This window comes from Pestalotiopsis fici (assembly GCF_000516985.1).
Source record: "Pestalotiopsis fici W106-1 unplaced genomic scaffold PFICI_Scf_8, whole genome shotgun sequence".
In the NCBI taxonomy this organism is placed as follows: Eukaryota; Fungi; Ascomycota; class Sordariomycetes; order Amphisphaeriales; family Sporocadaceae; genus Pestalotiopsis; species Pestalotiopsis fici.
The window spans coordinates 2097900-2122325 of record NW_006917098.1 but is presented as its reverse complement, the minus strand read 5'-3'; the positions used below and the strand labels follow the sequence as shown (position 1 = coordinate 2122325).

The following is a 24426-nucleotide window of genomic DNA, read 5'->3' as shown; positions in this document are numbered from 1 at the left end:
GGGCATTTTGAATATTGACAAGACGGCTTTTGATGTGGGACTCATTCCGCCCAGTACTAGTAGTACCACTTCAGGTGACTCTTGTTCGCACGTCGTCGCAAGTACCGGCGAACTGGTTTGTATTACTCAACGGGAGAGTCGGCGTGCATGGGCTTGTATAATATGTAGAGGGATCGTCCAATAAACCAACCATCCAGAACCATGGACGACGGGTTCCGGGACTCGCGCGTTCGTGTCATCTCCATCAAAGGGGGCCCACTGATCTATGGAGAAAACAGCTGTTGCCAATGTGGGGAGGATGTGGCCTCAGTATAGAGTCTATTGAACGAGGATCCAATCTAAAACTAGCCTTGCTGATTCGGTTCTGGAAAAGATGGTTGCTGTGATCCATGTAAAGGTGATATGTAGGCAGACAAGCAAAAGCAGTAGGTTGGTAGGTATCGTAAGTAGGTGACCCCCAAGAATGCTCAAATGTCCTTTCAGGGGACGGACTGCCGCGGACTGGCGAGGTTGCATGCATCCTTGCGTCTGTCCTAGTGTAGTTGCTCCCGCCTGCACGAGCACCTACAACACTTCCGTTACTCTTTGATCAAGTCCAGTGTACAAGGTACCACCACCAGGGAACAAGGGAAAAGTGCGATTTCTGCGGCGACAAAGAAAGCACACATTGTTTGACCAATCAACGATGCTACCGTTTGGCCTGGGAAATGTGGTCCCCCAGTATGCAGGTCGATGGATGCTGCTGCAAGTTTTGTGCGTGTGTAGGGAATAGTAGTGGCGTACTGTAGTGTAATGGCTCACTACTATACGTAGACAGGCATGTGTGTTTGGACGACAAGGAGGTTGGCTAGACCCGCCTTCTTCGACGATGCCAAGCAATCAAGACACCGGGAGTATGTAGCCCGCACCATTGGGACAAGAGGGAGTGTACAAGCATTTGCTGCTTGTTGCCATGCTTATTCGTAGGTTGCCCGGCTTATTGTGGACAGTGATGCACAGTGCATCGGCGCTTCACAAGTGGCTTGCTTGTCCCTTCTCCTGTGGAATCTCATCCTTGACAGCAGACATCCAATGGTATTTCTTTTGCTCTAGATCACTGATGATATTCATCCAGTCAGTCGTAAGCCCGGCCACTCGTAGGCCTGCTGGACCCCATGTATGTATGTGTCCCATCTATACGTCTAGGAGAAGTGCCGAACTACCGGCAAAGTCGAACCCCAAACACTGCTTGCTATATGCATTTCGACGATGATGCCGCCGTCCATCATTGGGAGGAAATCCTCCCCTGTTTTCATGGCAAATTTTTGCATACTATCATGCTTCGACGAGACATGGTGTTGCGTGCTGCTCCCTCTTTCTCGACGGTTTTTGTTGATACCACCATCACACATCTCAGTGCTGGCAATAATCCCCCCTTTGGCATATGACGTCCTATAAGCCTTTGGAAACGATAGAGGCGTTTGGTGTGGCACTAGTCGTGACTGTAGCTAGTGTTGACTTCTGCTGCGTTGGCTTATATCGCAAGCTCCAATCGCTACTTGCTTCGTCGATATTGACCATTTCCATCATGGTGTAGTAGAGCATGCCATCAGCCGCTTTCGGCACGAATATATCTCGTGAAGCGTAGCGTGATACACTCGGGCTCGAGGCCTCACTGTCACGTCCTTCGGCCTAGGAGGAGCGTCAGTACTGTGAGACGAAATTTATTTGATTCCTGAGATCATTATAACATGAAAATCTTACACAACAGCTCGCACATGGCGAATTATTCACGTAGACCCAATTGGGGCAATTATGGGTATAAAAGTACTTGCAGCGGTACTTGTAGAAGCCTCCGCCACCGCCGCTCATGGTGACTCAGTTTTGGTTGGGTATGAGTTTGATGATCAGATGTGTGATGATAAATTCGAGAGCAGAGGAGTCTACGTATGGCGGACTTGCTGTCTAGTAACAGACTGCCCGCTGGCAGCAAGCGATTCGGTATTGCTGAAGAAGAGTATCTTGCCCTCGACCGCAGTAAAGACTAAGTGCCGCTAAATGATAGTCGTTCAAGGTGCTTTCAGACGTGGAGAAGAGGCATGAGTGAAGTATAAGAAAAGCAGGCGATCTGGGGAAGCCTTTTTCGAGTTTGAGAGCAGTGGTCGACCTTTGTGTGCCCGGGATTCGTTGATATATATGTACATATGTAGTAATGGGGATCCAGAATGGCTTGACCATAGTATCCCTGTCAAGACACAATGATTGTCTTTCATGGTCGGCCTGGTCCCCCATGCAGTCCAGGAAAGTGAGCACGTCCATCACGTCTGCAAGCAGGGAGCTGCACGGCGGTTCCAGCTTGTGTAGAGGCTAGGCACTCAGCTTGCCCGCAGCAGTATTATTCCTACAATATCCGTTCTTCCTTCGAGACAAGGCCCAAGCCGTTGCCTCTCTTGTGCATAGCACCCTTGCAGAGTTTCGAGGGATAACCCCGGCAGCGAATGAAAAGAGACTGACTGCTCCAGGGCACTCCACGGGACGCACAAGCCGGGAATATTACATATCTCCACGATCCACACTTCAAGAACCAGACGGGACTTGTATGGGCGCGGCCGGCACCACAAGTCAGCAAAAAGGGCTTGTCATGAGTGATTCGCAGTGACATTTGCTCCTCTCTCGGTCTGGGCAATCATTTTCTCTTGTCTTGAAGCCATTGCGCCACATTGGGAAGCGTCACGGGCGTCCACAACCTAGGGCGTAAATTTTGCAAGTGCTGAAAATGCAGCTAGGAGAGTTTTCGGCTTTTACACACGCGACAATGGACTTTGTGGGTGACATGGATGTTGTGGACAGTCACTGGGGAATGGAGGCGTTGGCACTTGTGTAAGACCGAGGCCGGATCGGATCGCACAGGCTTGCGTGGTGGTGGTGGTGGTGGTTCCTGTCCCGCGCAACCGCGGGCACTTGGTTCTTTTAGTGTACCACTCGGCGCGAGCTGTTGGGGGGAAGAGCGCGGATACCCAGGACAGGTTAGGTGACTACTAGTAGCGTGCCAGTAAGTAATCTAGTAGGGCGAACTTCTCCTGCCCCTTCAAAAGGGCGGCCGGGGCTCTAGCCGTTGATGGACTGCCGGTTGACACAGGCGCGTATTTACAGGTGGCCCAGTTGTTGTTGTTTGCGCGTTGCATTTATTGGGAGGGATGCAATTCGGTAGGATCGTCGTGACGGATGTAGTTAGGATCGCGACTTGACCATGTGGAAATCAGACGATGCAACAGTGTCTATCCATCAATCCCAGCAGAGGGGAAGCCGCTAGAGTAAAAGGTCCATGCCGAAGTGAGGTTAGGGTCACGGTGAGATGCCGCCGCCGTGGTCCATCCAGGCACTGGTGATAGTAGAATACTGTACATTTCCGTAGTGTATGTACTTGGTAGAATGTAGATAGTGAGCAGGAGTAGCAGCGCTCTTCCAAAACAAATTCTTCGTCGGCCTTCTGGCCGCCAAACATTGGCTCTTGCGCCCGTTAGAAGAAAGAAGAAGAAAAACTTCCAAGAACACCGCCATTGGTAACAAGGTGACAGATTGAGAAGCAGGGAGGGGAGAGCGAGAGAGGGTGGGAGAAATATCGGGTTGCCCTTGCGATGGTATTTCGGACGGCCATTAGAGGCCAATAGACCCCCGGGGGGGAAGAAGTCGGATGGTCGTTGTGCACTCCGGATCTGGCTGCGGAAGCAAGGAATGAGAAGCAACTTGATATTGGCCAAAAGCACCCATGATGCCATGCCATCAGCGTTGCAGCCTGCGACCATTGCCCTCAAGAGCTTGATTTGAATGCTTTCACGTCGTAATCTTCGGGTATTCTAGGGAAAGGCCGAAGGACACCACAGGCAGCTTGATATCCTTCTGCCGTTTCGTTCTTTCTCATATGAGGAGGATGCAGCCTTGGGTAGCCCGTGCCGCCGGCAAGTGTCTTGCTCTTCTAGTTGCGTGCAGCGCAGGGATGTTGCTTATTTGTTATTTGTTTTCAGTGATTCAAGAAATGAGGAGACGAGGCTGACAACTGAGAGGGGTTGTTGAAGAAACGTTCGCCTAATTGAAATGACATGCCCCGTGGAAAAAGCAACTCGTGTGAAACTGCATATGTTGGACAAGAGGGAAACCAGCCATTGGAGAGGGCTGGTACTGCTCATCAATGCCACCTGTGGGTAGGTATCTATTTAACCTAGGTACCTTGTGTATTCTTTTTTTCTTAATTTAGCGAAATTTCGCTTCCAGATGTTTGGTAACATTTCAATATCGACTTAATTACATACATGAAAATCTCTCTCTTGCACCATGTAAAAAAAAAAAAAAAACCCGACAAACCGGGGCGCATATGGACAGAGTCAGTGGACTGACTTTTATTTACACGACATACAGCTGCTTGAGACTCAGTGCTGCCGATCGCCCCCCTCGCAAGGGGATCGATCGCCAACAGGGGGGGGGGCTGCTGCTGCTGTCACTCTCAAACATGGTCGCGGCTTCTTCTTTCTTTTGTACGACCCACGTCATGCAGTGTACTTGTGAGAATGATTTGTTGCCTATGTAGGTACTATGTATAAGAGATTCAGAGCTTCAATCGTCGTTTCTCATGTCATGGTTTCCTCTCTACCTAATCACATGTGTAGATAGATAGATAGATAGCTCTTGCCCTAAGGAACTTTACTTTTACTTTAATTCCTCTGCATAAGAAGCTGGCATTCCAATCGTACCCATCCTGCCCATTGGTGAAACTGCCACCCCATCCATGTACTACCTGCCTCCCATGCCTGCCTTTCTTCAAGTATGCACGTCAATTATTGATGCTTGATTCCATGTTGATTGCTCGTACTCACTTGTACCACTTCTCGGAAAAATAATCGTATACATATACAAATCAATGAACCACCCACAACACGGCCGCTTCTGTTTGCCATATACGCCTGTCAGGCAGTTGCCAAGTCAGCCTGATGATCATGCTTGCCAAGGTAAAAACGAGTTTATGCAGTCTTTGAGCTCGCTAGGATCACGTACATGTCTTCTTGGCCAGGCTCTCTAGGTCAGATATTTTCCCCCAAGCCAACAACCCAGACAGACACTAGACTACACTCCCTCTCTCCACGTCACCGAAAGTGGTATATGGTCTTCGAGTCGACTGATACCAAGGTGGTTGTTATCTTGACTGCTCGGAACACGACAGTACAAAACAAGAGCCCTACGACACTCAACTACTGGGCGGCTATCGTTGCTCTGTAATGAGAAATGATTCTGACTACCTCCTCCGTTTCCAGCAGTCCAAATACCCCCCAAGCTACCGAGATCCAACTTGGCAGCAACAAATTAGGCCCTAAACCGTGTCCCGCTCGGCCGCTCATTCGCCCATTGGTGTTGCTTTTTCTCTATGCATCAAACTTGCTTTGCTTCTCTCGGCTTTGCTACACATTCCACTCTGGCCAAGTTTCACCATACTCAGCCCGAGATGGTCTACGGAAATATCTGTACCAAGGGGGAAAAGGCTGCCGACAAGCGCGTATACTTTCAGTGGATAAGGTCCCCTTTGAGGTGAGAGGCTATGCACCCAAACACCATCAGCTTGGGGATCTTGAATCTCAGACTTTAGAGCGTGTTAGCCTGGCATGTTTATGGGCTCTCTACTGCTAGGCTTGGTGTACGCGTCACCTCTTTGGTCAAGTCTCAGTAACCGACGTGGCAGCTCTAGCACAATGACACTATATGCAACTTTGGGATTGATCATCCGAGAAAGAAATCTACTACCAGAACGAAAATACCATGCATCGAACAGCTGCTCCCCCTCCTCAGTGATTGCCCACCCGTCTTGATGGACCGATACAGTCACTCTGCAGTGCAACAGGATTTCTTTGGGGCCAATCGCAAACACTCTAGCAAAATCCTTGATGCAAAGATCAGGGATCTTCATCACAATTTCAATTACCCAAGACTTGAATAGATGAGGACAGTCTTGACCGCTAAGGTGGTGATGGCAACCACCAGGTCATGGCTCTGCAAACGACGATAGTCTTGCGCCGACTATAGAGTCTGATTAAATTTGCATTGATTACAATCCATGCTTTTTAGTCCTGTCGCTAGATTCTCGAGAGAGAAAAAATACCGACTCGACGATCTATACATTCATTTTCATATTGGGCACCGGCGAATCCTGGTATAGACAGTCACAGTACTTCAAGGAAACACCCAGCAAATTGACATGAGCTTACCTTTTCCGGCCGATAACTTCTTCAACAAGAAAAGACCATATGATCTTGAGCAAGGCAACGCAATGAAAGTATTCGTTAATTATTTTCCATTACATAAATGAGCATCTCAGGTACACATTATAGGAACAAACCCACTTTTTCACATGGACCTCCAAACGATATACAACATGAGATCGTAGCTGCCGAGGATGATCACGGCAGCACGGAAATATTGTTCTCTGTTTTGACAGGATTCATTTCTCGGCTAGACACCGTGCCACTGAGCTGCGAGATTTGAAATCATAATCAAATCTGTATACACAAATTCTGCCTTGGCAACACCAAAAGAACATTTTCAAGACGGAAGAAAACGCCACGTAGGTGCAATATTCAGTTGGTTTTCTTTTGGCGCTCTAGCCGGTGAAAAGCGCAGGGCCAATGGGAGCCGTGGCCAGTGAGACGACATACGCGTCTCTCGAGAAGAAGACGCATCTGAAGTCACTCACCGGTTCAATGGCAGGTGGTCTATTCTCCCCTAACTTATTTCTGCTGCCCGGCACATTGAGACAGTTGAAACGGAATCGTTTAGGTCGACTTGAATAGGCCGATTCAGTTTAGTCACTTCTCGATGGCTCGACAGCTTGACTGCCCGTGCGCAGGTCTTTTTGTACCCTCCCTGGCATAAACCAGTTATATCAGCTGTATTGGTGGAGGGTGTTGTATTGTCACATTGTCTACTCAAATTCGGCAAAATGATTGAAGCGCTTGTTGAAGGCCGCTTATTGTCTGGAACCTGTAGCCTCCCAGGCGCAATGTACCTTCAGATAACGGCTTGTTACGGTTGACGGCGCAGGCATTTCCATCGACTTGGGCGTAATATGCTTGGATGAGACTACTGGTCGAGCTTTTCAATCGCGGAGATGACACCAGAGTGGCGGCTTGGTGATCCGAGATGACGACCAGTACTGACTTAGCATGGCATATACCCTGTCATTCGAACTTCGGACGACCAAGGGCACCGGAGACGTTACCGAGCGTTAGGAAGAGGCTTCTTCCCGAACCGCAGATAAACACGCAGAAAGAGTGCCCTAATCCAGGGGCGATGGCTATGAGCAAAGATTAAGCTTCATACAGGCCGCGGATACGACTGTTGATCATGCCGACGCCCAGCCGCGTTACAACCCCAAAATGATCTGAAAAGACCAGCGCTGTCCAAAGACCTACAAGGATGCGTATCTTTCCTATACATGATTTTCACTGCATGAATAGACCAAGTCAACATGCTGGCAATAACTTACTTCATGTCCTTTCCACATTCCCGAGAGCCGCGCCCCTAGTCACCAGAAAACCAGCATGTGGCGAACACCCACCATCACCGACGAATATCTATCGACATACAGTATTGAACATTGAACCCTGTGTACTTGACAGCTATCAGAAGAAGAAAAAAAGAAAGGCCGTAATATGTAAGACACAAAATTATGTACGTCCGGTCATACACTGACCTTGACTGACAGGAAACAAGATTATCATCATTATCACACGGGTATCCGACATCCGAATATACAATCAATCTCTTCACATAGATTAACCTACAACAAAATGCAAGATCGACCCCAGGTACATCGGATCACCTCCCGCCTATACCCACATGCTTTCGATCATCTATTCTTTGAAGCTATAGATTCTCCAAGTATGCCTACCACTTATACAGTACAGCACTCAGCTACCATCCCTTTCGTTGAAATTGCTATTGACTGTGGCAATCAAGTCGCCCTTAGCACGCCCGGTGGCGCACACGGACGCAAGGTGTCATTTAGATACGCGGCGTGTAAGATTTCAAAGTCATGGCCAAGTCATGACGCTCTCTACACAGTACGTATTCTTTCTCACACCCCTGCCATAGCTGTCATTTGGTGTGTTCAACCTGCATGATCAGATTGCTAGCCACCCCTGTGTCGAGCGGTGGGGGAGTTGAAAGGAAGGAAGCCTAGGGTGAGGTAAGTACAGGTTTATTTAGTATAAGACTGCCAAGACTACTGGTAGCTTGACAGAGGTACATGAAATTGGAATACTAAAGTTTTACCTTCTTTCTTTCTTTTTTTTTTCTTGCTGCATATGTACACGCAAATGGTCAACCTCATCCTAGTCCTTGCCTGCATACCTAGACCGGCTCGATATACTACTTACAAATTGCAACGGCCAAAGGGCTAGCCGCCGCCGCCTCTCCTCATGCAAGCCATATGCTCGCCAGTGACCAGGGGTGGGGGGGAATGTGTAGGGTGGTTTTGGCAGGATACATTAGCTCAACTCTTTTGGCGCGGTCCTCATTTTCTTTCCTTACTCTTTTTCCTTGTGTCATCTGCAGGCCGAGCTCAGTGTTGCATTGGACGAGACTAATTCGGGTTCTATTTGCATGAGATAGGAACAGCGGCGGACATGGGACGGGGCACGGCGGGGAAAAGGAAGAAGAGGAAGAAAAAATTGACAAGAGGCTTCAACTGCCGGACAAGGCTTGTACAGGGGGAAAATATCGACAATAAAATTAATACCGATATCATGAATAGAAACATGCGGCCGACATGATGCATGAAGATTCAAAAACCGTCTTGATGAAAATCGTCTAACTCTGGGTGTCTGTATTTTATATTTGCATACCTAGCTTCCAATTTCGCTCATAGTTCTGATTCTTGTTCCCTCAAGGATGACTTGTTGTCTGTCTACGGCTCGACCCATCCTATCCCGTTCCTTATCCTTTACTGACATGGCAATATCTCTCTAAAGCATGCCTCGTCGCCCTGCCAAACTACGTGTACTAGCAATCTCATGGCAGTAGTACTCCACGCAGTGAGAGACAATGTGTCCCCCTGCTTGCCCGCATGGGTGGGCATAATCCTGAGGTTCAGTTTGGAGGTAAAGTCAAGGACGGTTAGACGGGAGGATGATATGCTGGCAAAACGCACTGCCCTTGATGAAATTCCAGGGAGATGGATCGCTGAATTAATAAAAAAGTGATCGGCCAGCGTATTGTTTGTAGTCTTTGCAGAGCAATTCCCCTCCGAAATGTGCCCAACGGCAGTGAATACTACAAAGTAGTATGGAGAGCTTGTGATTATCAGTACTGGCTGGCGCACACTTTATCGGCCAGCTTTCATGGCTGCACGACGTCGCATCTTGTCCTGGACCGACTTGAGGGCCAGCTTGACGTCCTTCTGACCATCCCAATGATCAACGTCGTAGTAAACCGGAGCGATTTCCTTTTGGAAAGAATTAGCAGGGAGACTTCGACCGAGAGAAACATGAAATGAGACAGGTGGGGTTTTTTCTTCTTCGTCTCCTCGAAACTTACCAGGAGCCATTCGGGTCGGATACCAGTCACGGTCCGCACATATTGCTTTGTGGTGAGAACAAACTCATTGTAAAGAACCCATTCGTAATCTGTCTGTAGGACACTGCTAGGGTGAATCATGACAGCTTGGTTATTGTCCTTCATGGTGCGGTAAATCTTGCCGCTCGACTCCTTCTTTGCGACCTGCATGAAGAATCCAGCCACCAGGGCGCGGCGGATGTTGGTGTAATAATTCTTATCGTTGAAGTCAGTGCTGATTAGCTCTAGACCTTGCGTCTCCATGATTCGCTTCAGTTGAGCTCGAACGCTATCTGCACTCGTGAGGTGTCGGTGCGAGAGATAGTGTCTGTGACACCACTGCTTCGTATCTTCCCCCTTGTTCTGCTCTCCCTTGAAAGCATGGTAGACGTTGAGCATGGTGAGGTGGTCTCCTTCGGGGTGCTTGAAAAGATCCTTCATCTGGTCGGCTTCCCGTCTCTTGTTGGCTGGGCGGACGAATAAGTTGGGCACCGACAAGAGTGCAGTGATTGAAAGCATCTCGTTTGAGCAGTAGAATTCGGGACTGGAAATGAGCATTACTGCCAAAGTTGGATCCAGGGGAAACTCGGAGGCCAGACTACCCAGAGGGGTGAGCTCACCCTCATCGTCAAGACAAGCCAGATAGTTGAGCTCTTCCAGGGCGCGCATCATGGTCTCGGGGGCCGGGGGGTCCATAAGATCAAAGTGCACAAGATCCTCCACGCCTAGCTTCTTCAACTCTAGGACAGTATTGGCAAGGTTGGATCGAAGGATCTCGGGATATGTCTGCTCAATAAGCTCCTTCTTGAAAGCCTCCTCTGTGTACAGTCTGAAGCACTTTCCAGGCTTTGTACGACCAGCACGACCAGCACGCTGCTGAGCCGAAGCCTTGGAAATGGCAGAAACAAGTAAAGATTCGACCCGGATGCGAGGGTTGTAGATCTTTTGCTTGCTGAATCCCGGATCCACGACGTAGACGATGCCGTCAATGGTCAAACTGGTCTCGGCAATGTTTGTTGAAACAATGACCTTTCTACCAGGACGGCCGCCCTTCTTCAGAGGCTGAGGTGCAGCTGAGAAGATCTTCTGCTGTTGATGGGGCGGCAGCGTACCGTAAAGAGGATAGACAGCCATGGGGCCACAATCAGCTTCCCGGACCATTTCATCCGCCTCAAGCGACAGCTTACGGCAAGTATCCTCGATTTCTTCTTCACCGGTGAGGAAAAGAAGGATATCGCCCTCTGGCTCAGATGCGTGGATCTGAAGAACGGTCCTGATGGCAGCCTCAACGTAATCCTTCTCAGCTTCGGGGGTGTAGAAAATTTCTACTGGATGGGTTCGACCAGGCACAGCCAGGAGCGGTGCGTCATAGAAATATTTCTGGAATTTTTGTGCATCGAGGGTTGCAGACATGACAATAATCTTGAGGTCCGGGCGGCGTTTAGCTAGCTGCTTGAGCAGAGCCATCAAAATATCCGTCGCCAGGGTACGCTCGTGGGCCTCATCCAGAATAATACAGCTGTAGCGAGACATCATGTGGTCATGCATGGCCTCTCGCAGCAACATACCATCAGTCATGTACTTGAGCATCGTGCGAGGGCCGGTCCTGTCTTCAAATCTGATGCTGTAACCGACCTCTTGCCCCAATTCGACATCCATTTCGTCGGCGACACGCTGGGCAACCGACATGGCAGCGACTCGACGAGGTTGTGTACATGCAATCAGCTTCCTGTTGAGCTGTGGTAACTCGTCGTATACAACGTATTGGGGGATTTGTGTCGTCTTTCCGGAACCCGTCTCACCGACAAAAACCAGAATTTGCGTGCTATGGTAGGCATTAAGGAACTCTTGCCTGGTTGAAGGAACAATTGTTAGTTACTGGTCGCAAAAAAGACGTGCTGGGAACAGCCCGTGTGTGTTTTAGCTTACCTCTGCTTGTGAACTGGAAGATCTCTCCGGCCTTTGAGAATCTTGAAGTACTGTTGCGAGTGAGGCTCGCCGGTGAAGGGGTTGTCATTGCCATCCTCGGCCTCGGCTGCCTGCCTAGCGGTCGTCTCTCGGCGGTTGAATTTGTGAAGTAGGGAATTGGAGGGCATTTCGCCCGAGTTTCCGCCCGTTTCTTGCTTTAGATGCGCCAAGTAAGGGTTGCTTTCGATGGCCTGGTCATCGCTGGATTCGCCTTTCTTGATGCGCTTAGCAGTGGCGAGGGTATCTGAGGCGTCGCTTGATCGCTTTCTGTCACCCTTGGCGGGTGCTGTAGAGTAGTCGCCTGCCATTTCGAATAGTGACTTTTGCAGGTGACAACCACTGATGTTTGTCCACAAGTGAGCCTGCTTTGTTTCAGGGGCACTGGAAGACTGCGATGATCGAGTTCGCGACGGAAACAAGAGAGCGTTGTGTGGTTGAGAAATGCAGGCGCATCCAAAGCAACTGCATCAATGATTAGAAAGGTAGCAAGCAGCGAGCGGCGAGGCAAGGCTGAACAAAAAAATAATTAGCACCCCACCATACAGGACAGTACGAAATTCACCAGCCAATCAAGTCATTTAATCCATCATTCGGACCCGATTTATTACTTGGTGGGCCACTAATGATTGCAACTTGTATCAATGTCTTCTTGCATTAATATTTTACCTGCAGTATTTTACGTGTACGTAAATATATATGCAATATAGTGTATAGATGTAGACGTCACACTTCCCCGATATTGGTAGGCTTTTTCATCTATTGTTTTTTGCTCTTCTCGCATTATGATTATAAAGACAGCCATAGCTGGTTCTTTTTGGTTCACAGCAAGATAAAAATGATGCTGGCCAGTGATGCAGCTACGACTCGTCTTGAGCCCCCAATGCTACAATGGTGTGTGTGCGCCCGAGGCGGCCATACCTGAAACTACTGTACATTAATCGCAGCTCCTGCCATGCCTGATGCCACCGCATGGCTTGCTGCTTCGATATCACCGAGGATAAGATCCCAACACCCTTGGCCTCGGCAAAAGTGTATACATAGATGCGCCGATGCAAACAACGAAAGGGGCCTTGTCTGCACATGCAACGCTATAACCTCGTAGGCAACATGTAAAACCCTCGAGGTACCTTCAAACGCCTAATACTCCACTCAGAAAAAACCAGACCTTTATACGCCATACCGGGAATCCTTTTTTCACTCCATCTTTCCGCCCAACGCCTTTCTCAGCAACAGGATGCACCATGGTGACTGTGCTGACCACGCTGACTGCCATGCGCACACTTGATGTGTTGTTACAGGTGTGCAAAGTCGGATCCACTGGCTCTCTTGGCATTCCTGATTATTTCCTCGACCAAGTCAAAAGAGCCTGCCGGAACCTCGGGGAATGTCTGGCCCAGGGCATGGGGAGACTCAGGTTCTTGATTGGTGTCTACTGAAAGTTGATGAACTGGAATGGATCGAAGCTGCTCTGCGGGCTGGGACTATTGCGGTTAGGCATTGTCTGTTGGAACGTCTGCCAGAGAGGTCCGCTTACATTAATGGGCTGGGGCCCGGAATCAGGTACTGGATCCAAAACTTTACTTTCCACATTAGCGGTTGTCGTCGCTGGTGTTGTTGTTGCCGCTGGTGGTGATACAGGCAACGCCGGGCTGCTCTTGGGTGTAGTCCTTTGCAATTGCTCCCAGGGTCGAGGTGGTGGCACGGGAGTTTGCTTGATGACTACAGGGCGCGGCTGCGCAACTGGAGTGGCAGGTACTGGTCGTTGCTCTGGAATCGGGGTTTGCTGTTTGATTGGTTGCTTTGATGTCTCAACGGACGGACCCATGTCCATGGCATGATGAGATGCAACGGGCGGATTCTGGTAGGCATCACCAGATGCTTGATACGTATGCTGTACCGACGATTGCGGACTTGGTGTATAGTGTTGTGCTTGATGCTCATAACTAGTTCGCGGGAAGCCTGAGATGCTACCTGATCTGCTGTTCTGCACATTGTCTTGCTGCGCCGATTGGAGCTCAGCCGACACGCTGGAAGGTGGAGAATTCTGAGTATAGCCCTGTGCAATAGCTGGCGCCTGCATCTGCTCCTCTGCCTGTTTTCTCTGCAACATGGCTGCATATTGCGCTCGGATGGCGGGATGTAGCTTGGTAAGTACAGATTCAGGATCATAGGGTCCACTAGCCGTCTGCAATATGTTGGATCCACCTGAACTAGGGGTTTGCGGTCCAGGGGTAGCCTGAGCGGGTGCAACTGCTGGAGAAGATAATTGGCGAGCAGGAGCGTCATGTTGAGGTGTATGCGACATGCGATCGACTGCGACCGTAGACACCCCTTGTGCATTTGCAGAATTGTGTAATGGAGGAGTTTGAGTTGCAGAGGGTTGGATGGCGGGAGATTGCTTGTAGCTGAACAATGCATCTGGAGTTTTCATCAGGTGTGCTCGTAGATTACCTTCATAACCATTGGTGAAACCTCCCCATGGAGCATACGGTGTCCGGTACTTGGTCGAGTCCCTATGTTTGGGTTAGTGCACGGTTACTGGCAGCAACTGACGAAGAAACCATACCTGTTGTGGTGAGCTTGAAAGTAGGCATACTTTTGCACAACGCTCGGCGGTGGCGGTTGGGGTCGAGGAGGAATCGGCAGCTTGACGACCTGAGGCTGCCCGCCGCTGCCCAGACTTGTAGACGCTGAAGGTCCAATTACTGATGAAGTCATGGGCATAGACATGGCAGACGCAGCCGAGCTGGACCGTTCCCTCGCCTGTGCTTGGAACACCTGCCCGTTCTGCGGCGAAGGCGTCGCGCCGAGACCCGGTGGTTGCATAATACCATAGCTGAATGGTGAGCTTGAGCCTTTGTCATAGCGGGCGGAGCCATACGTAGATGAGGTTCTGTATCGCGGATCTGTGCCAAAGGGCAAAGACTTATTACGCGAATGAGCTGGAGCAGAATGAGGTGTGGACGACTTCTGTGGTTGAGTCGACCTCGGGGTCGATTGGGATAGAACTCCCGGTCTATGCTGCGACTGTTGCGGAGCCGTGTTCGGCGTTGCTTGAGGTTGCCGAGGCAGAGTCTTGGGCGTGGACTGGTTCGCGTAGAAGGCTCCTTGCCCAGGCTGTGGAGCAAATGTAGATGTCGAGGTAGGGAACGGCTTTGCAGCAAGGGTATTCGGCGCAAACTGTTGGGCCGTATACGGCTGACCGCTGTATGTCTGCGGTTGGGTGCCGTGGTGAGGAGAGACAAAGAATTGGTTAGAGCTTTGCTGCTGGTTGTGATATGGGCTGTACTCTGGCACAACGGGCGTCTTGGGCTTGTACTGGTAGGGCCTGTCAACCTTGGCAGGCGTATTATAGGGCACTGGCCAAGGCCGAGTAACAACAGGCGCAGGAGGTCGCGGGATCGTGTCCAGAAAGTTACTCTTTGAGTTGTGGACCTGTTTCGCGACATCGTCCGTATACTGTGCTCGAGCTTCTGTTGATGTCCTCCCGAGATAATGCCAAATTTGCATCTCTTTGGAAAAGTCAACCTTGACCTGCACTTTGTTAGTAGGATTCTTGGCAGTATGGAACTCTGCCCAGGTGAACCCATCGACGAAATCGTCTTGGGCTCTTGGTAGCTCTTCAGCTGCGCGTTTAGTGGCATTAATTTTCTCTTTCGCTTGTCGCGACGTGGGCATCGGAATGGCGTTGGGTGAGGCCTTCTGTAGTCGGAAATCCGATGGCTCTGGTACGAGAAGCCATTTCCACTCGACCTCGACACGGTCACTAGCGACTATTAGCGGCATTTTCCTCACACTGAGGTGTTTATCTTGTGCGCACCCATTCGGTATGACCTCGATGAGCACTGTTTGCTCATCGGTTCTGTTTTCCACCACAACTCCGGCGAAGATATCGCCGCGGTACAGCTGGAATTGGGCGATTTCGCCCTGCTTAAGGGAGGCAGCAGCGTCATGGATCTTCTTGCAATCATCCAGTGCCTCGCCATCGAGCTTCTTGTCTCGCTTGCTACGGTGGAAACGGCAGCTGAACTCGAAAGCCTGTTCCTTGTATTCAGTACCATCTTCGCCAAAGATAGGCACTTCACCCTCTTCAACAAAGACTCCGGCAGCTGCGGCACAAGTCGCGTGGTAAGACCTAGCACATTTTCTGTAAGAGCATTGGAAGCAAGCGCCGCGCTTGGAGCGACAGTACAAGCACTTGAGCTCCAGGCGGGCCTTGCTAATGTTCGCAACGTTTGTGACAATCTCCTGACCGTCCACTGTCTCGATCCATGTTTCCGGACCGTAAAGGGCACACATACGGTGCGCTTTTCGGCCATCGTCGGTAGGCAGCAACACAGCATCGAGGACGGTGTTTGGGCAGAGACAGCACGGCGGCTCGATCTGAGTCTTGACCCGGACACGCAATCGGATCTTCTTGGTTTGTCTGTCGCCCTTATCGACAGCGATACGCTTCCTTTTACGATTCGGCTGCTTGATCCTGATGGTGCTAGACATCTGCGATGTGTCCTGTTCGTCGTCGACTTCATCATCCTCATCTTCTTCTTCATCTTCGGTTTCTTCGTAGTCTGTAGACTCGCCCCGAAGTTTGCGATCGATCTCATGAACATCGATCCAAACACTATCCTGTGCCTGAGCGCATTCGCACTTCTTGGCGATTCGACCCATGGGCAGCCAGGAATCCAAAGCAAAGTTGACTGCTTCCGCACAGTTGTAGCCCAGATTGTAGCCTGAGTGATAACCATAAGGGTAGGTAACGACAAATTCTCCAGGATATGAAACGACCTTGTTCACTTTGATATTGAAGTGAGATTGAAGATGGCTCGGCGAGATGAGAAAAGCCTTGTGACGCAGGAACTGGTCACAAGCTTTGGCATCAGTCGGCCATATACTTTTCATGGCCGTTTCAAAACGACGCGCATCACCCTGAGAAATGCTGTACCATTGCTTAGGGGCACCAAAATGAAGATAGTTGATACTGTACAAATCAACATCCTCGAGATGCCAAGCAAATGTAGCCTTCCACATTCCCAGGTAGAGATATGCCGTGTTGACTCCAGGAATCTTGCTACCAAGCACATCCAGTAAATTTGGCAGCTTGTTCAGGTTCCACATCTCGGTGTCTTCAGAAAAGAGCGTGCCAAGCAGATCGGCACCGTACAGAGGAGGAGCATATGTCAGCGTCTTCCAGTAGATACGTTCGAGCTCTTCGCATCGCTCAGGGGTGTAATCCGAAATGTCCATGTTGTAATCCCAGTCTTTGAAGGCTTCCTCGTCAATGCGAGCCGAGGCTTCCCTCCTGGAGTACTTTCTGCGCGCCGAGGTGGATTGGGTTTGAGGTTTGGGCTGTCTGGCACCGCCCATTCTGCCGGGAGCTCGAGGCGCATCTTCTTCATCAACGTCCATGGATGCATCCGGATCGTCTTGTTCGACAGATTCCATGATATCTTCGCCTGGCTTGGGCGATATCGGAGTCATGGGGCGCTCCTGTCCTACAGCATTCTTGGCCTTCCTGCCCCTTCCTCTCGTGGCACGGCCGCTGCGTCCCTTAGACGCAGAGGGCGCGCCTGAGGACGAGGCTGGTTTAGACCTGGTTGCGGGCCTCGCCTTGTCTGCATTGGCTCGACGCTCACCCCGTCTGGCAGGGGGCTGGTGCTCGCTCTGATCACAGAGCTGGCGCCATTGCGGAAGATTGTACGAGCGCTGATGAAGAATGTTCATTTGTCGATAGGTTCCATTTGAGCCCATGATGTCTTGCTTGATGGGCTCCCGTACGCGGATCTGTTTGACGAGTTCGTGGTAGTCCGGTAGTTTCTCCTTCCAATCGGCGGGAGGAATGATCTTGACGATCCCAGACTTCATACCGTAATGATCAATCTTTTCCATCTGCAATAGATAATTAGCGATGACCGATGACCGTCATGGGTGGCGGAATATTCGTGCTGTAGCCATTTTCCCCCTCATAATTGGTACTCACAAACAGCTTAAAGTCCTTGAATTGTCGCATGTCAGGTTTGAAGACAGGGACGGTGCCGGACCAATGATCTGGCAAAACCTCACCGATATCTTCAACGGGTTCGGGTTCAGCGTCGGGTTCGACCTTGTGATTGTCGTCGGGTGCCGCATCGTGGGCGGTTTCGACGGGCTCAGATGGCTGAGATGGCTGCTGAAGGTGGTCAAGTGTTGGATCGGGCTCAGGGTCCTCGAGATCACTAAGTTCAGAATCGCTACCATCGAGTTTCAATTTGTCGCTATCCGGTGGCGAGTGCAGGCCCATGGTGGGTTTGGGGGAGGAGCTTTTAGCATGCGGTGGCTCAGTTGCGACGACATCGAGCTGAACAGCAGCGTGCTCAGGCGCCGGTGCGGCGGTCGCTTCGGCCGACATTTTGGACGGCGGCTACATGCGATCAATGGAGAAAGGCTTGGCCATCCGACGATGCAATCATTTGGTAGATCGCGCCAGTCGGAAGTCGCTGGGAAGAAATGCGATCTGCTGTGTCGCGCAGCCAACTGGAGTTTGGAAGGGGTGGCTGAGACGAGACGGGAATAATGGCAATGGTTGGTGCTGCGCTGCAGGCGAGGCAGGAGGAGAGGGCGACAGTGGTAAAATGGAAGTAGCAGCGGCAGCAGCAAGCAGCAGCTGGGGAACTTCTTTGGCAGTGAATCGAACGGGGGCAGTCAGTGAGGTGAACGATCGGCTTAACTGCGGGACCGATTCGGCTTGGTGGGTGGATGATAGATTTGCCCAGCGCTAGATAATGTAGGGGCGTGACTGGGGAGTTGGGTGACGTGCAGCGTAGATTTTAATGGGGGGGAAGTTGAGCGGCGAACTTCGATGGATGAATATCGCATGTACCATTACATAGGTAGGTAGAGAGAACGAAAATTGTCGCGGCTATTGGTGGGCGAAGGCAAAAAAAAAAAAAAAAAAAAAAAACAACCAATGGCGGCTGTGGAAAGCGCAAGTAGATGCAGTTTGCGATTTCACTCTTCAAAAGGGTGTTGCGATTCCAGAAAATCCTGGCTGGTGATGGCAAGAGAATGTGAGTGGAAGAACTTGGGAGTTGGTTTGATGGTTGGACTTTTTGGTAGGCTCAGATTGCATCAGGACATGGGACCAATATGGTTCGATTTTCTCTGGTCAAGTGCGGAGTGCTCTGGTCTAGACGGGCAAGAGGCAGGTACTTTGATGTAAACCAAGTATGTAGCCAGGCAAGCAGGCAGGCAGTTAGAGACTGATACAACCAAATGTACATAGGTACCATGGGAAAGCCATACATATTTGATGAATGTAGGTATTGAAGTTCCCTAGGTTAGTATTTAACAGCACCAGACAGGTACAAGGAGGTAGTCGAAGCAACCATCGAATCAATTCCCAAGAAGTAAAAGATACAATTTTCATGCCGATTCCTCGCCAGAATGTCGAAACCAATTACTTCATTGGGTAAATCAATAGATCAGAGATATTTGTTTGCCGTTGACCTCGACACAATCAATATTTGTCGAACACCTCAATCAATGTCTAGGTACTTAGCTGCACTTATGGGACATCATACCTACGTACATACATTACATGTAGGTATTTTTACCTATGTAAACCAGTATGATGAGCTCAGGTTGGGGATTCTTACATTTAGTGTTCATTCCTTGCACCAACAGGCCTGCGTTCGCATGCTTTGATTAGATTTCCTGGTATTCGGTTATCATGCTGATGCTCTGGCACCCCCAACCCACAGTACACATCTGAGCACATGGCAATCTTACTCCGTGTTATAGTTCGTAGGACCTCGCTATGCAGGTCAAAGTTTACGTCCGCTCGTACAGAGACTTTGATGATGCATGTCGTCACTCCCTCGTCAGTGCGGTGTGCTTTCTTTTGTGGGTGGTCCTGAGAAGCGGATAAACTTTCAGTTTCTTCTGCTTGAGGTTTCCAGCCTTGGTTAAGAGATAGCAACAGGAGTATCAATACCATATTGAGGATCGAGTTGCCAGACATGAAGGACGACACTACATGCACAAGGGAAATAGTCAATTAGATACGGGAATCCAACTCGGCGCCATCAGAAGGTATTTTCTTTTTTTTGGTCGAGGGCGGCCATCTGTGATAGTGATTAACTGTCTATAAATAGACTATATTGTATACTCGGGAGAGCAAGGCTCCTTTTTCTTTTCGTGGTTTTGATACACTGAAATTCCTGTACACTGGAACAAGCATAGTAGAAATGCTACACCTACAGTAATATGTCGGCAACAAGTCTTGTGCGAATCTCCGAGGCCCAGTGATTGGTAGTGCCTTTGCAGTATTATGCGTAAAAATGCATCGTTCGGTAAATCACATGAAGGATTGGATACTGGCGAGCACATTGATCTGCAGAATTAGCATTAATGGTTATGTACCTGAATGATTTCATATTTTTTTTGTATTGCGCCGCCAGCTACTCTGCCATTGACCCACGAATGACTTACATTAAAATTCCAGATTATCATGTATAATTAGTAATTCAAGCATTTATGGGCAGCCTGCTAAAGAGCTGTAGTTGATGTGCAGACAGTCCCTGACCCCCATCCGAAATACAGGAGGATAATAGTGTAGTAGCGGTGCGTGGGGTTTAATAAGGCTGCAATGTGGGGCCATGCGCGACTCATCCTCGAATTCAATGTTCATTATTTTATTTGCACTACATAGGTACATACACAACGAAAACCGCAGCCAACTATATAGGTAAACACTCTCGACATCAACGGGCCGTCACAATTGCAATGGCTCCTGGTCAAAAATTGTACCCTCGGGCGACAGTCAAGAAGATTGTCAAGGCACAGTCGAAATGCAACCTTAGCAAGAATGTTGATGTCATGGTGCGAAGCAAACCCCTTCCCAATCGCGCTTACAGACGCGTTGCTCACTCCATCCAATGACAGATATTTCTCGACTATGTCCTCTTCATGCAGACGTGAGATGAACCTCGAGGCGCATTTTTGTCACTCTGGATGCCCCATCTGACTTGTCGACAGGCTCGTGAAAGAGGCTGCTATCGACTCCAAGCAAGCAGGCGAGCGAGGCATCAGCGCGAAGAGCGTCAAGAAGGTGACGGCTGTATGTGACCCAACACTACTGTTTTTCCATCACGACTGTTGACATTCCGTGTGCAGGATACGCTATCCAAGTTCAAGGGATGAAGATCTGGCATTGATTTCAGCTCTCAGTCTGCCATCTATCTATGCAGAGTCTAATCTTTTGTCACATCCGCCCTCATTGGGAGACATGGCCATATCTCAAGTCATAGTCGATCTGTGAGGCATAGGAAATATTCTGGCCAGAATATGCCGCTCGATTATTTCCCAGATTGTTGCCTCAGTTTATTCGTGGCGCAACAAGAATACCCGACCGACATGAGAGACTTGGGAAGAATGGAAACTTGGTTGCACGGCATCGCCAGACCATCATTAAAGAATACTCGAGGACGCGTCAAGCTTAAAGCTATCGCGTTGGTGGATCCTCTCTCAGCCTAGACAGCTTTGGTGGAATACTGTCGTTCTCGAACGAGAGTCCACATTGGGAGGGCCACAGAGAACAAGAGCGCAAACGAGCACGAGACCACAACCAGTTGTATATTGTCCGTGTGGTATCAATTGAATTGGTAGATAATGTAGTGATGAGCAATGAGACAGATATACCCGGTGACGAGGCTGAGGCGCTCTGCTATGAGCATGCGTAAAACCAAAAATCCCAAACCAAAACCATCTCGCTATCTATCGTGTCCACTGTGCCGCCGTTTGTTTGATCTAATGCCAAGACCGGCTGCTTCCCCAGAATTCTTTACAGTTCCTTGCACAGGAGCTTAGCTGCAGGGATTATCAAAAACCCGACCGTGAGCACACGACTAGGTAGCTCGGGGTTCCTAGTGGGCCAAGCAACACAGCTAGGCCTACCTACCTACCAGCTACCTCGACCTATGCAGTGACCTAAAGTGACCTACCTACCTGACCTGGCCTCGAATTTTGGACCCTGCCGTCACATCAACACTCGATTCTCTTCTCGCAACCCAGATTCGAATACGCACTCCTACCTATCTACGCCCGCTGATTCTCAGCTTCGAAACCTACAATCTCCAAAAAAGACACTCGACATTTGTTATTTTCACATTCATCTCCTACAAAGCAGAACTTCTGTTTCCACAATTCCGAACCGCAGGCAATCATCTGCAGTTGCTCGTCTGAACTCGGAGCAAACAGAAAGTAAACACCAGCTTCTTTCCCAACGTCTGCTTTTTTTTCCCCCTCTGCTGCCATCGTTGCTAACAATTATCTCAGTCTTTCCTCGTCAAACCCCCCACGTGAACCTAGTCACCACAATCGCCGCCATGCCTCTTGCTGCTGTCCAGAACCCTCCGGCGCCGACAGAGTCCAAGTCTGCAAAGAAGAAGAAGGCCAAGGCTGAGCAGCAGCGCACCGACTCACCCGCCCCAACAGCTTCTCCCGCTCCCGAGAAGGCTGCTTCAGTCTCTGGTGACGATGCTGCTGAGAGTCCCTACGTCAAGGAGCTCCAGAAGTAAGCTCTTCAGTGACTCCCAATCCTTTGCTTAATATACCTTATTAACATATTCGCGTAGGAACATTCGCAATGTCGCCAAGAAGATTGTAAGTCGTTCTCAGTATATTATGTTGTCTTCCTTCGGCTATGATCAGTATTAACATATTCCTCAGAGCAATGTCAACAAGACCGTCGACTTGATTAGCCAGTACAAGGGCAAATCTCTCGACGAGCTTGTCGCTGCCAAGATCATCAACCCCGACCAGAAGAGCCAGATCTCCAAGAAGCCGCAACTTGAGTCCCAGCTCGCTCAGCTCGAGGAGCAAGTTGCACAGTACAAGAAGGTGGACGAGGAATACCGATCTCGTGGTGCCGCTGACAAGGCCAAGCTTGAGAAGGAGCTTACTGAGAAGCTGGAGAAGGAGAAGGCCGATGCTTTGGTTGCTGTTACTGCCAAGGCCGCTGCCGATATCCAAAAGGCCCAGCATGATGGCCTACTTGTCCTTTCGCAATTTCTACGACTGGCAGCCGCTCGGCGATCGGAGGATGCCGACGCAGGCCTGGACGAGAACATGGCCTTGGAGGGCGTTCTTCTGAATGTCTACTCTGGTGACGAGAACGCTGTCTCCACCATGCTCAAGCTCATTGAGGGCTCGGAAGAGAAGACCCGAAGCGTCAGTGGTGATGAGCTTCAGACCACTTGTGAGTTTCAAAATGGCACCATTCCGCGTACGCTTGCTCATCATTACTTCCAATCACAGTTGCCCAAGTCAAGGAGGCTTCTACAACCCACGCCAAGACGTTCGCCGTTGAGGCCGAGACTGAGGCCGAGACTGAGGCCAATGCTGTACCTGAGGCAGTAGAGTCAGCCCCTGCCCAGTCCACATCGATCGAGACCGACCCTACCATTGCCTATGCTGGCTTGACCGAGATCGACACCGTCAATACCTCTGTTGCGCCCACAAACGGACATGCTGAGCCGACTTCAGCCTCGGGTATCCCCGCCAGCGCCAATGTTGGCGATGAGGCCGCCAATGCTGCCGCTGAATCTCAGTGGGACCCTGCCAGTAACGATTTGAGCGCCTCGGTTACACAGGAGGACTGGGTTAAGGTTCCCCGTGACCCTGCCGAGACGGAGACTGGTCTTGAAGCTACGCCTGCCGCTACTGGACCTGTTCAGTCCTGGGCTGACGACCAGCCCGAGCATGCCACCGAGGTTCGTGTGCCCCATCAGATCAACTTTCTTTGCAAGCAATGCTAACTCACAAAGCAGGCCCCTGCCCAAGCCGACGATGGATTCCAGTCTGTCCAGCGCAACCGACCTCGCGGCCAGGGTGACAACAATGGTCACCGCGGTCGAGGCAGAGGTGATGGTTACCGTGGACGCGGTCGTGGCGACGGCCGTGGCAGAGGTCGCGGTCAGGGCCGCGGTAACTTTGGCAACCGTGGCGCTCGACGTGGCGGAGAGTCGTAGAGACGCATTCATTCGCCCATGGTCACCGAAACAGCAGAACAGCCTATGTACGGTCGGCTTCGACGGAGGAATGAGCGCATGGATTTACGACTGAGGCTTACTGACCCAACCCGGCGGTTCTGTACATCACCTACCTCGTGGGAGCCTCTTGATGACTTCTAGGGTTTAGGGAAATAATGGAGGGGAGACATGCATCTTGGCCAGCCTTTGATTTTTCTGCAGCACTAGATTTGGCATCTGTATTGGCGTTGGCTTCCCCATGATTCCCAGGCGTACACGGCCTAGGAGAAAGGATCATGTATAAAAAGTCTACTTGCATTTGGGGAAATGAGGCCCTAAAACGGAATAAGAAAAAAACGAGTCATGAACACAAACAGAAACAAATTCGCTCTTCTGCTTTTGCTAACCGTGTAATGATGAAGGGGGGGGAATAAAGGGATAATTAATGTTCCCGTTTTGCGCTATGGGTATTCTTGTGTCTTGAAACTGATACTCAGCAGTCTGTTCAATATATCTCGAAAAGTCAGCATGATGCCCAGTGCCGTATTCGATTTCCGAAGTAGTACACACAAATGCAAAATGCGTAATGGCGATAAATTAGAAATGCATATGAGGTTGAGGATATTGGGGACGATTCAAGACTCAGTGGTTGAAAACGATGGCCTTTTTTTAAGAATCAACGCTTCAAACTTTTTGTCTCTCTCGTCCTCGCAAATTTAATTAGAACAGAGTTAACACATTCCAATTTCAATTTTTACATTCTCTTCCATAATGCTCACTGGTTTCTCACCAAGTTGTATTTGAATCAGCCTCTTTCACATTTTTGAGTACATTTTTACATCATATTCACATAAAAGGCCTCCGAGAGACCTTTGAA

The 24426-nt window shown here is 49.9% G+C and overlaps 4 protein-coding genes across 4 annotated transcripts; 2 read left to right on the top strand and 2 right to left on the bottom strand.

The window, feature by feature from the left end:
* Positions 1 to 9346: 9346 nt before the first annotated feature.
* Positions 9347 to 11852, bottom strand: PFICI_11344 (pre-mRNA-splicing factor ATP-dependent RNA helicase prp43; the record flags this gene model as incomplete). The annotated part of the gene is made up of 3 exons (XM_007839925.1): positions 9347 to 9466; positions 9559 to 11428; positions 11506 to 11852. The coding sequence occupies 3 exons, from the start codon at positions 11850 to 11852 to the stop codon at positions 9347 to 9349; spliced, it is 2337 nt and encodes a 778-aa protein (XP_007838116.1).
* A 984-nt stretch (positions 11853 to 12836) lies between these two features.
* On the bottom strand, positions 12837 to 17929 carry PFICI_11343 (uncharacterized protein; the record flags this gene model as incomplete). The annotated part of the gene is made up of 5 exons (XM_007839924.1): positions 12837 to 13025; positions 13079 to 14057; positions 14111 to 15310; positions 15365 to 17430; positions 17522 to 17929. The coding sequence occupies 5 exons, from the start codon at positions 17927 to 17929 to the stop codon at positions 12837 to 12839; spliced, it is 4842 nt and encodes a 1613-aa protein (XP_007838115.1).
* Positions 17930 to 20304: 2375 nt separating this feature from the next.
* PFICI_11342 (uncharacterized protein) lies at positions 20305 to 20721 on the top strand (the record flags this gene model as incomplete). Its single annotated transcript, XM_007839923.1, has 4 exons — positions 20305 to 20400; positions 20464 to 20495; positions 20557 to 20638; positions 20695 to 20721. 4 exons carry the CDS (start codon positions 20305 to 20307, stop codon positions 20719 to 20721), a joined length of 237 nt encoding a protein of 78 aa, XP_007838114.1.
* Positions 20722 to 21905: 1184 nt separating this feature from the next.
* On the top strand, positions 21906 to 23549 carry PFICI_11341 (uncharacterized protein; the record flags this gene model as incomplete). Its single annotated transcript, XM_007839922.1, has 5 exons — positions 21906 to 22093; positions 22155 to 22182; positions 22249 to 22777; positions 22837 to 23291; positions 23349 to 23549. The coding sequence occupies 5 exons, from the start codon at positions 21906 to 21908 to the stop codon at positions 23547 to 23549; spliced, it is 1401 nt and encodes a 466-aa protein (XP_007838113.1).
* Between the last annotated feature and the right edge of the window lie 877 nt (positions 23550 to 24426).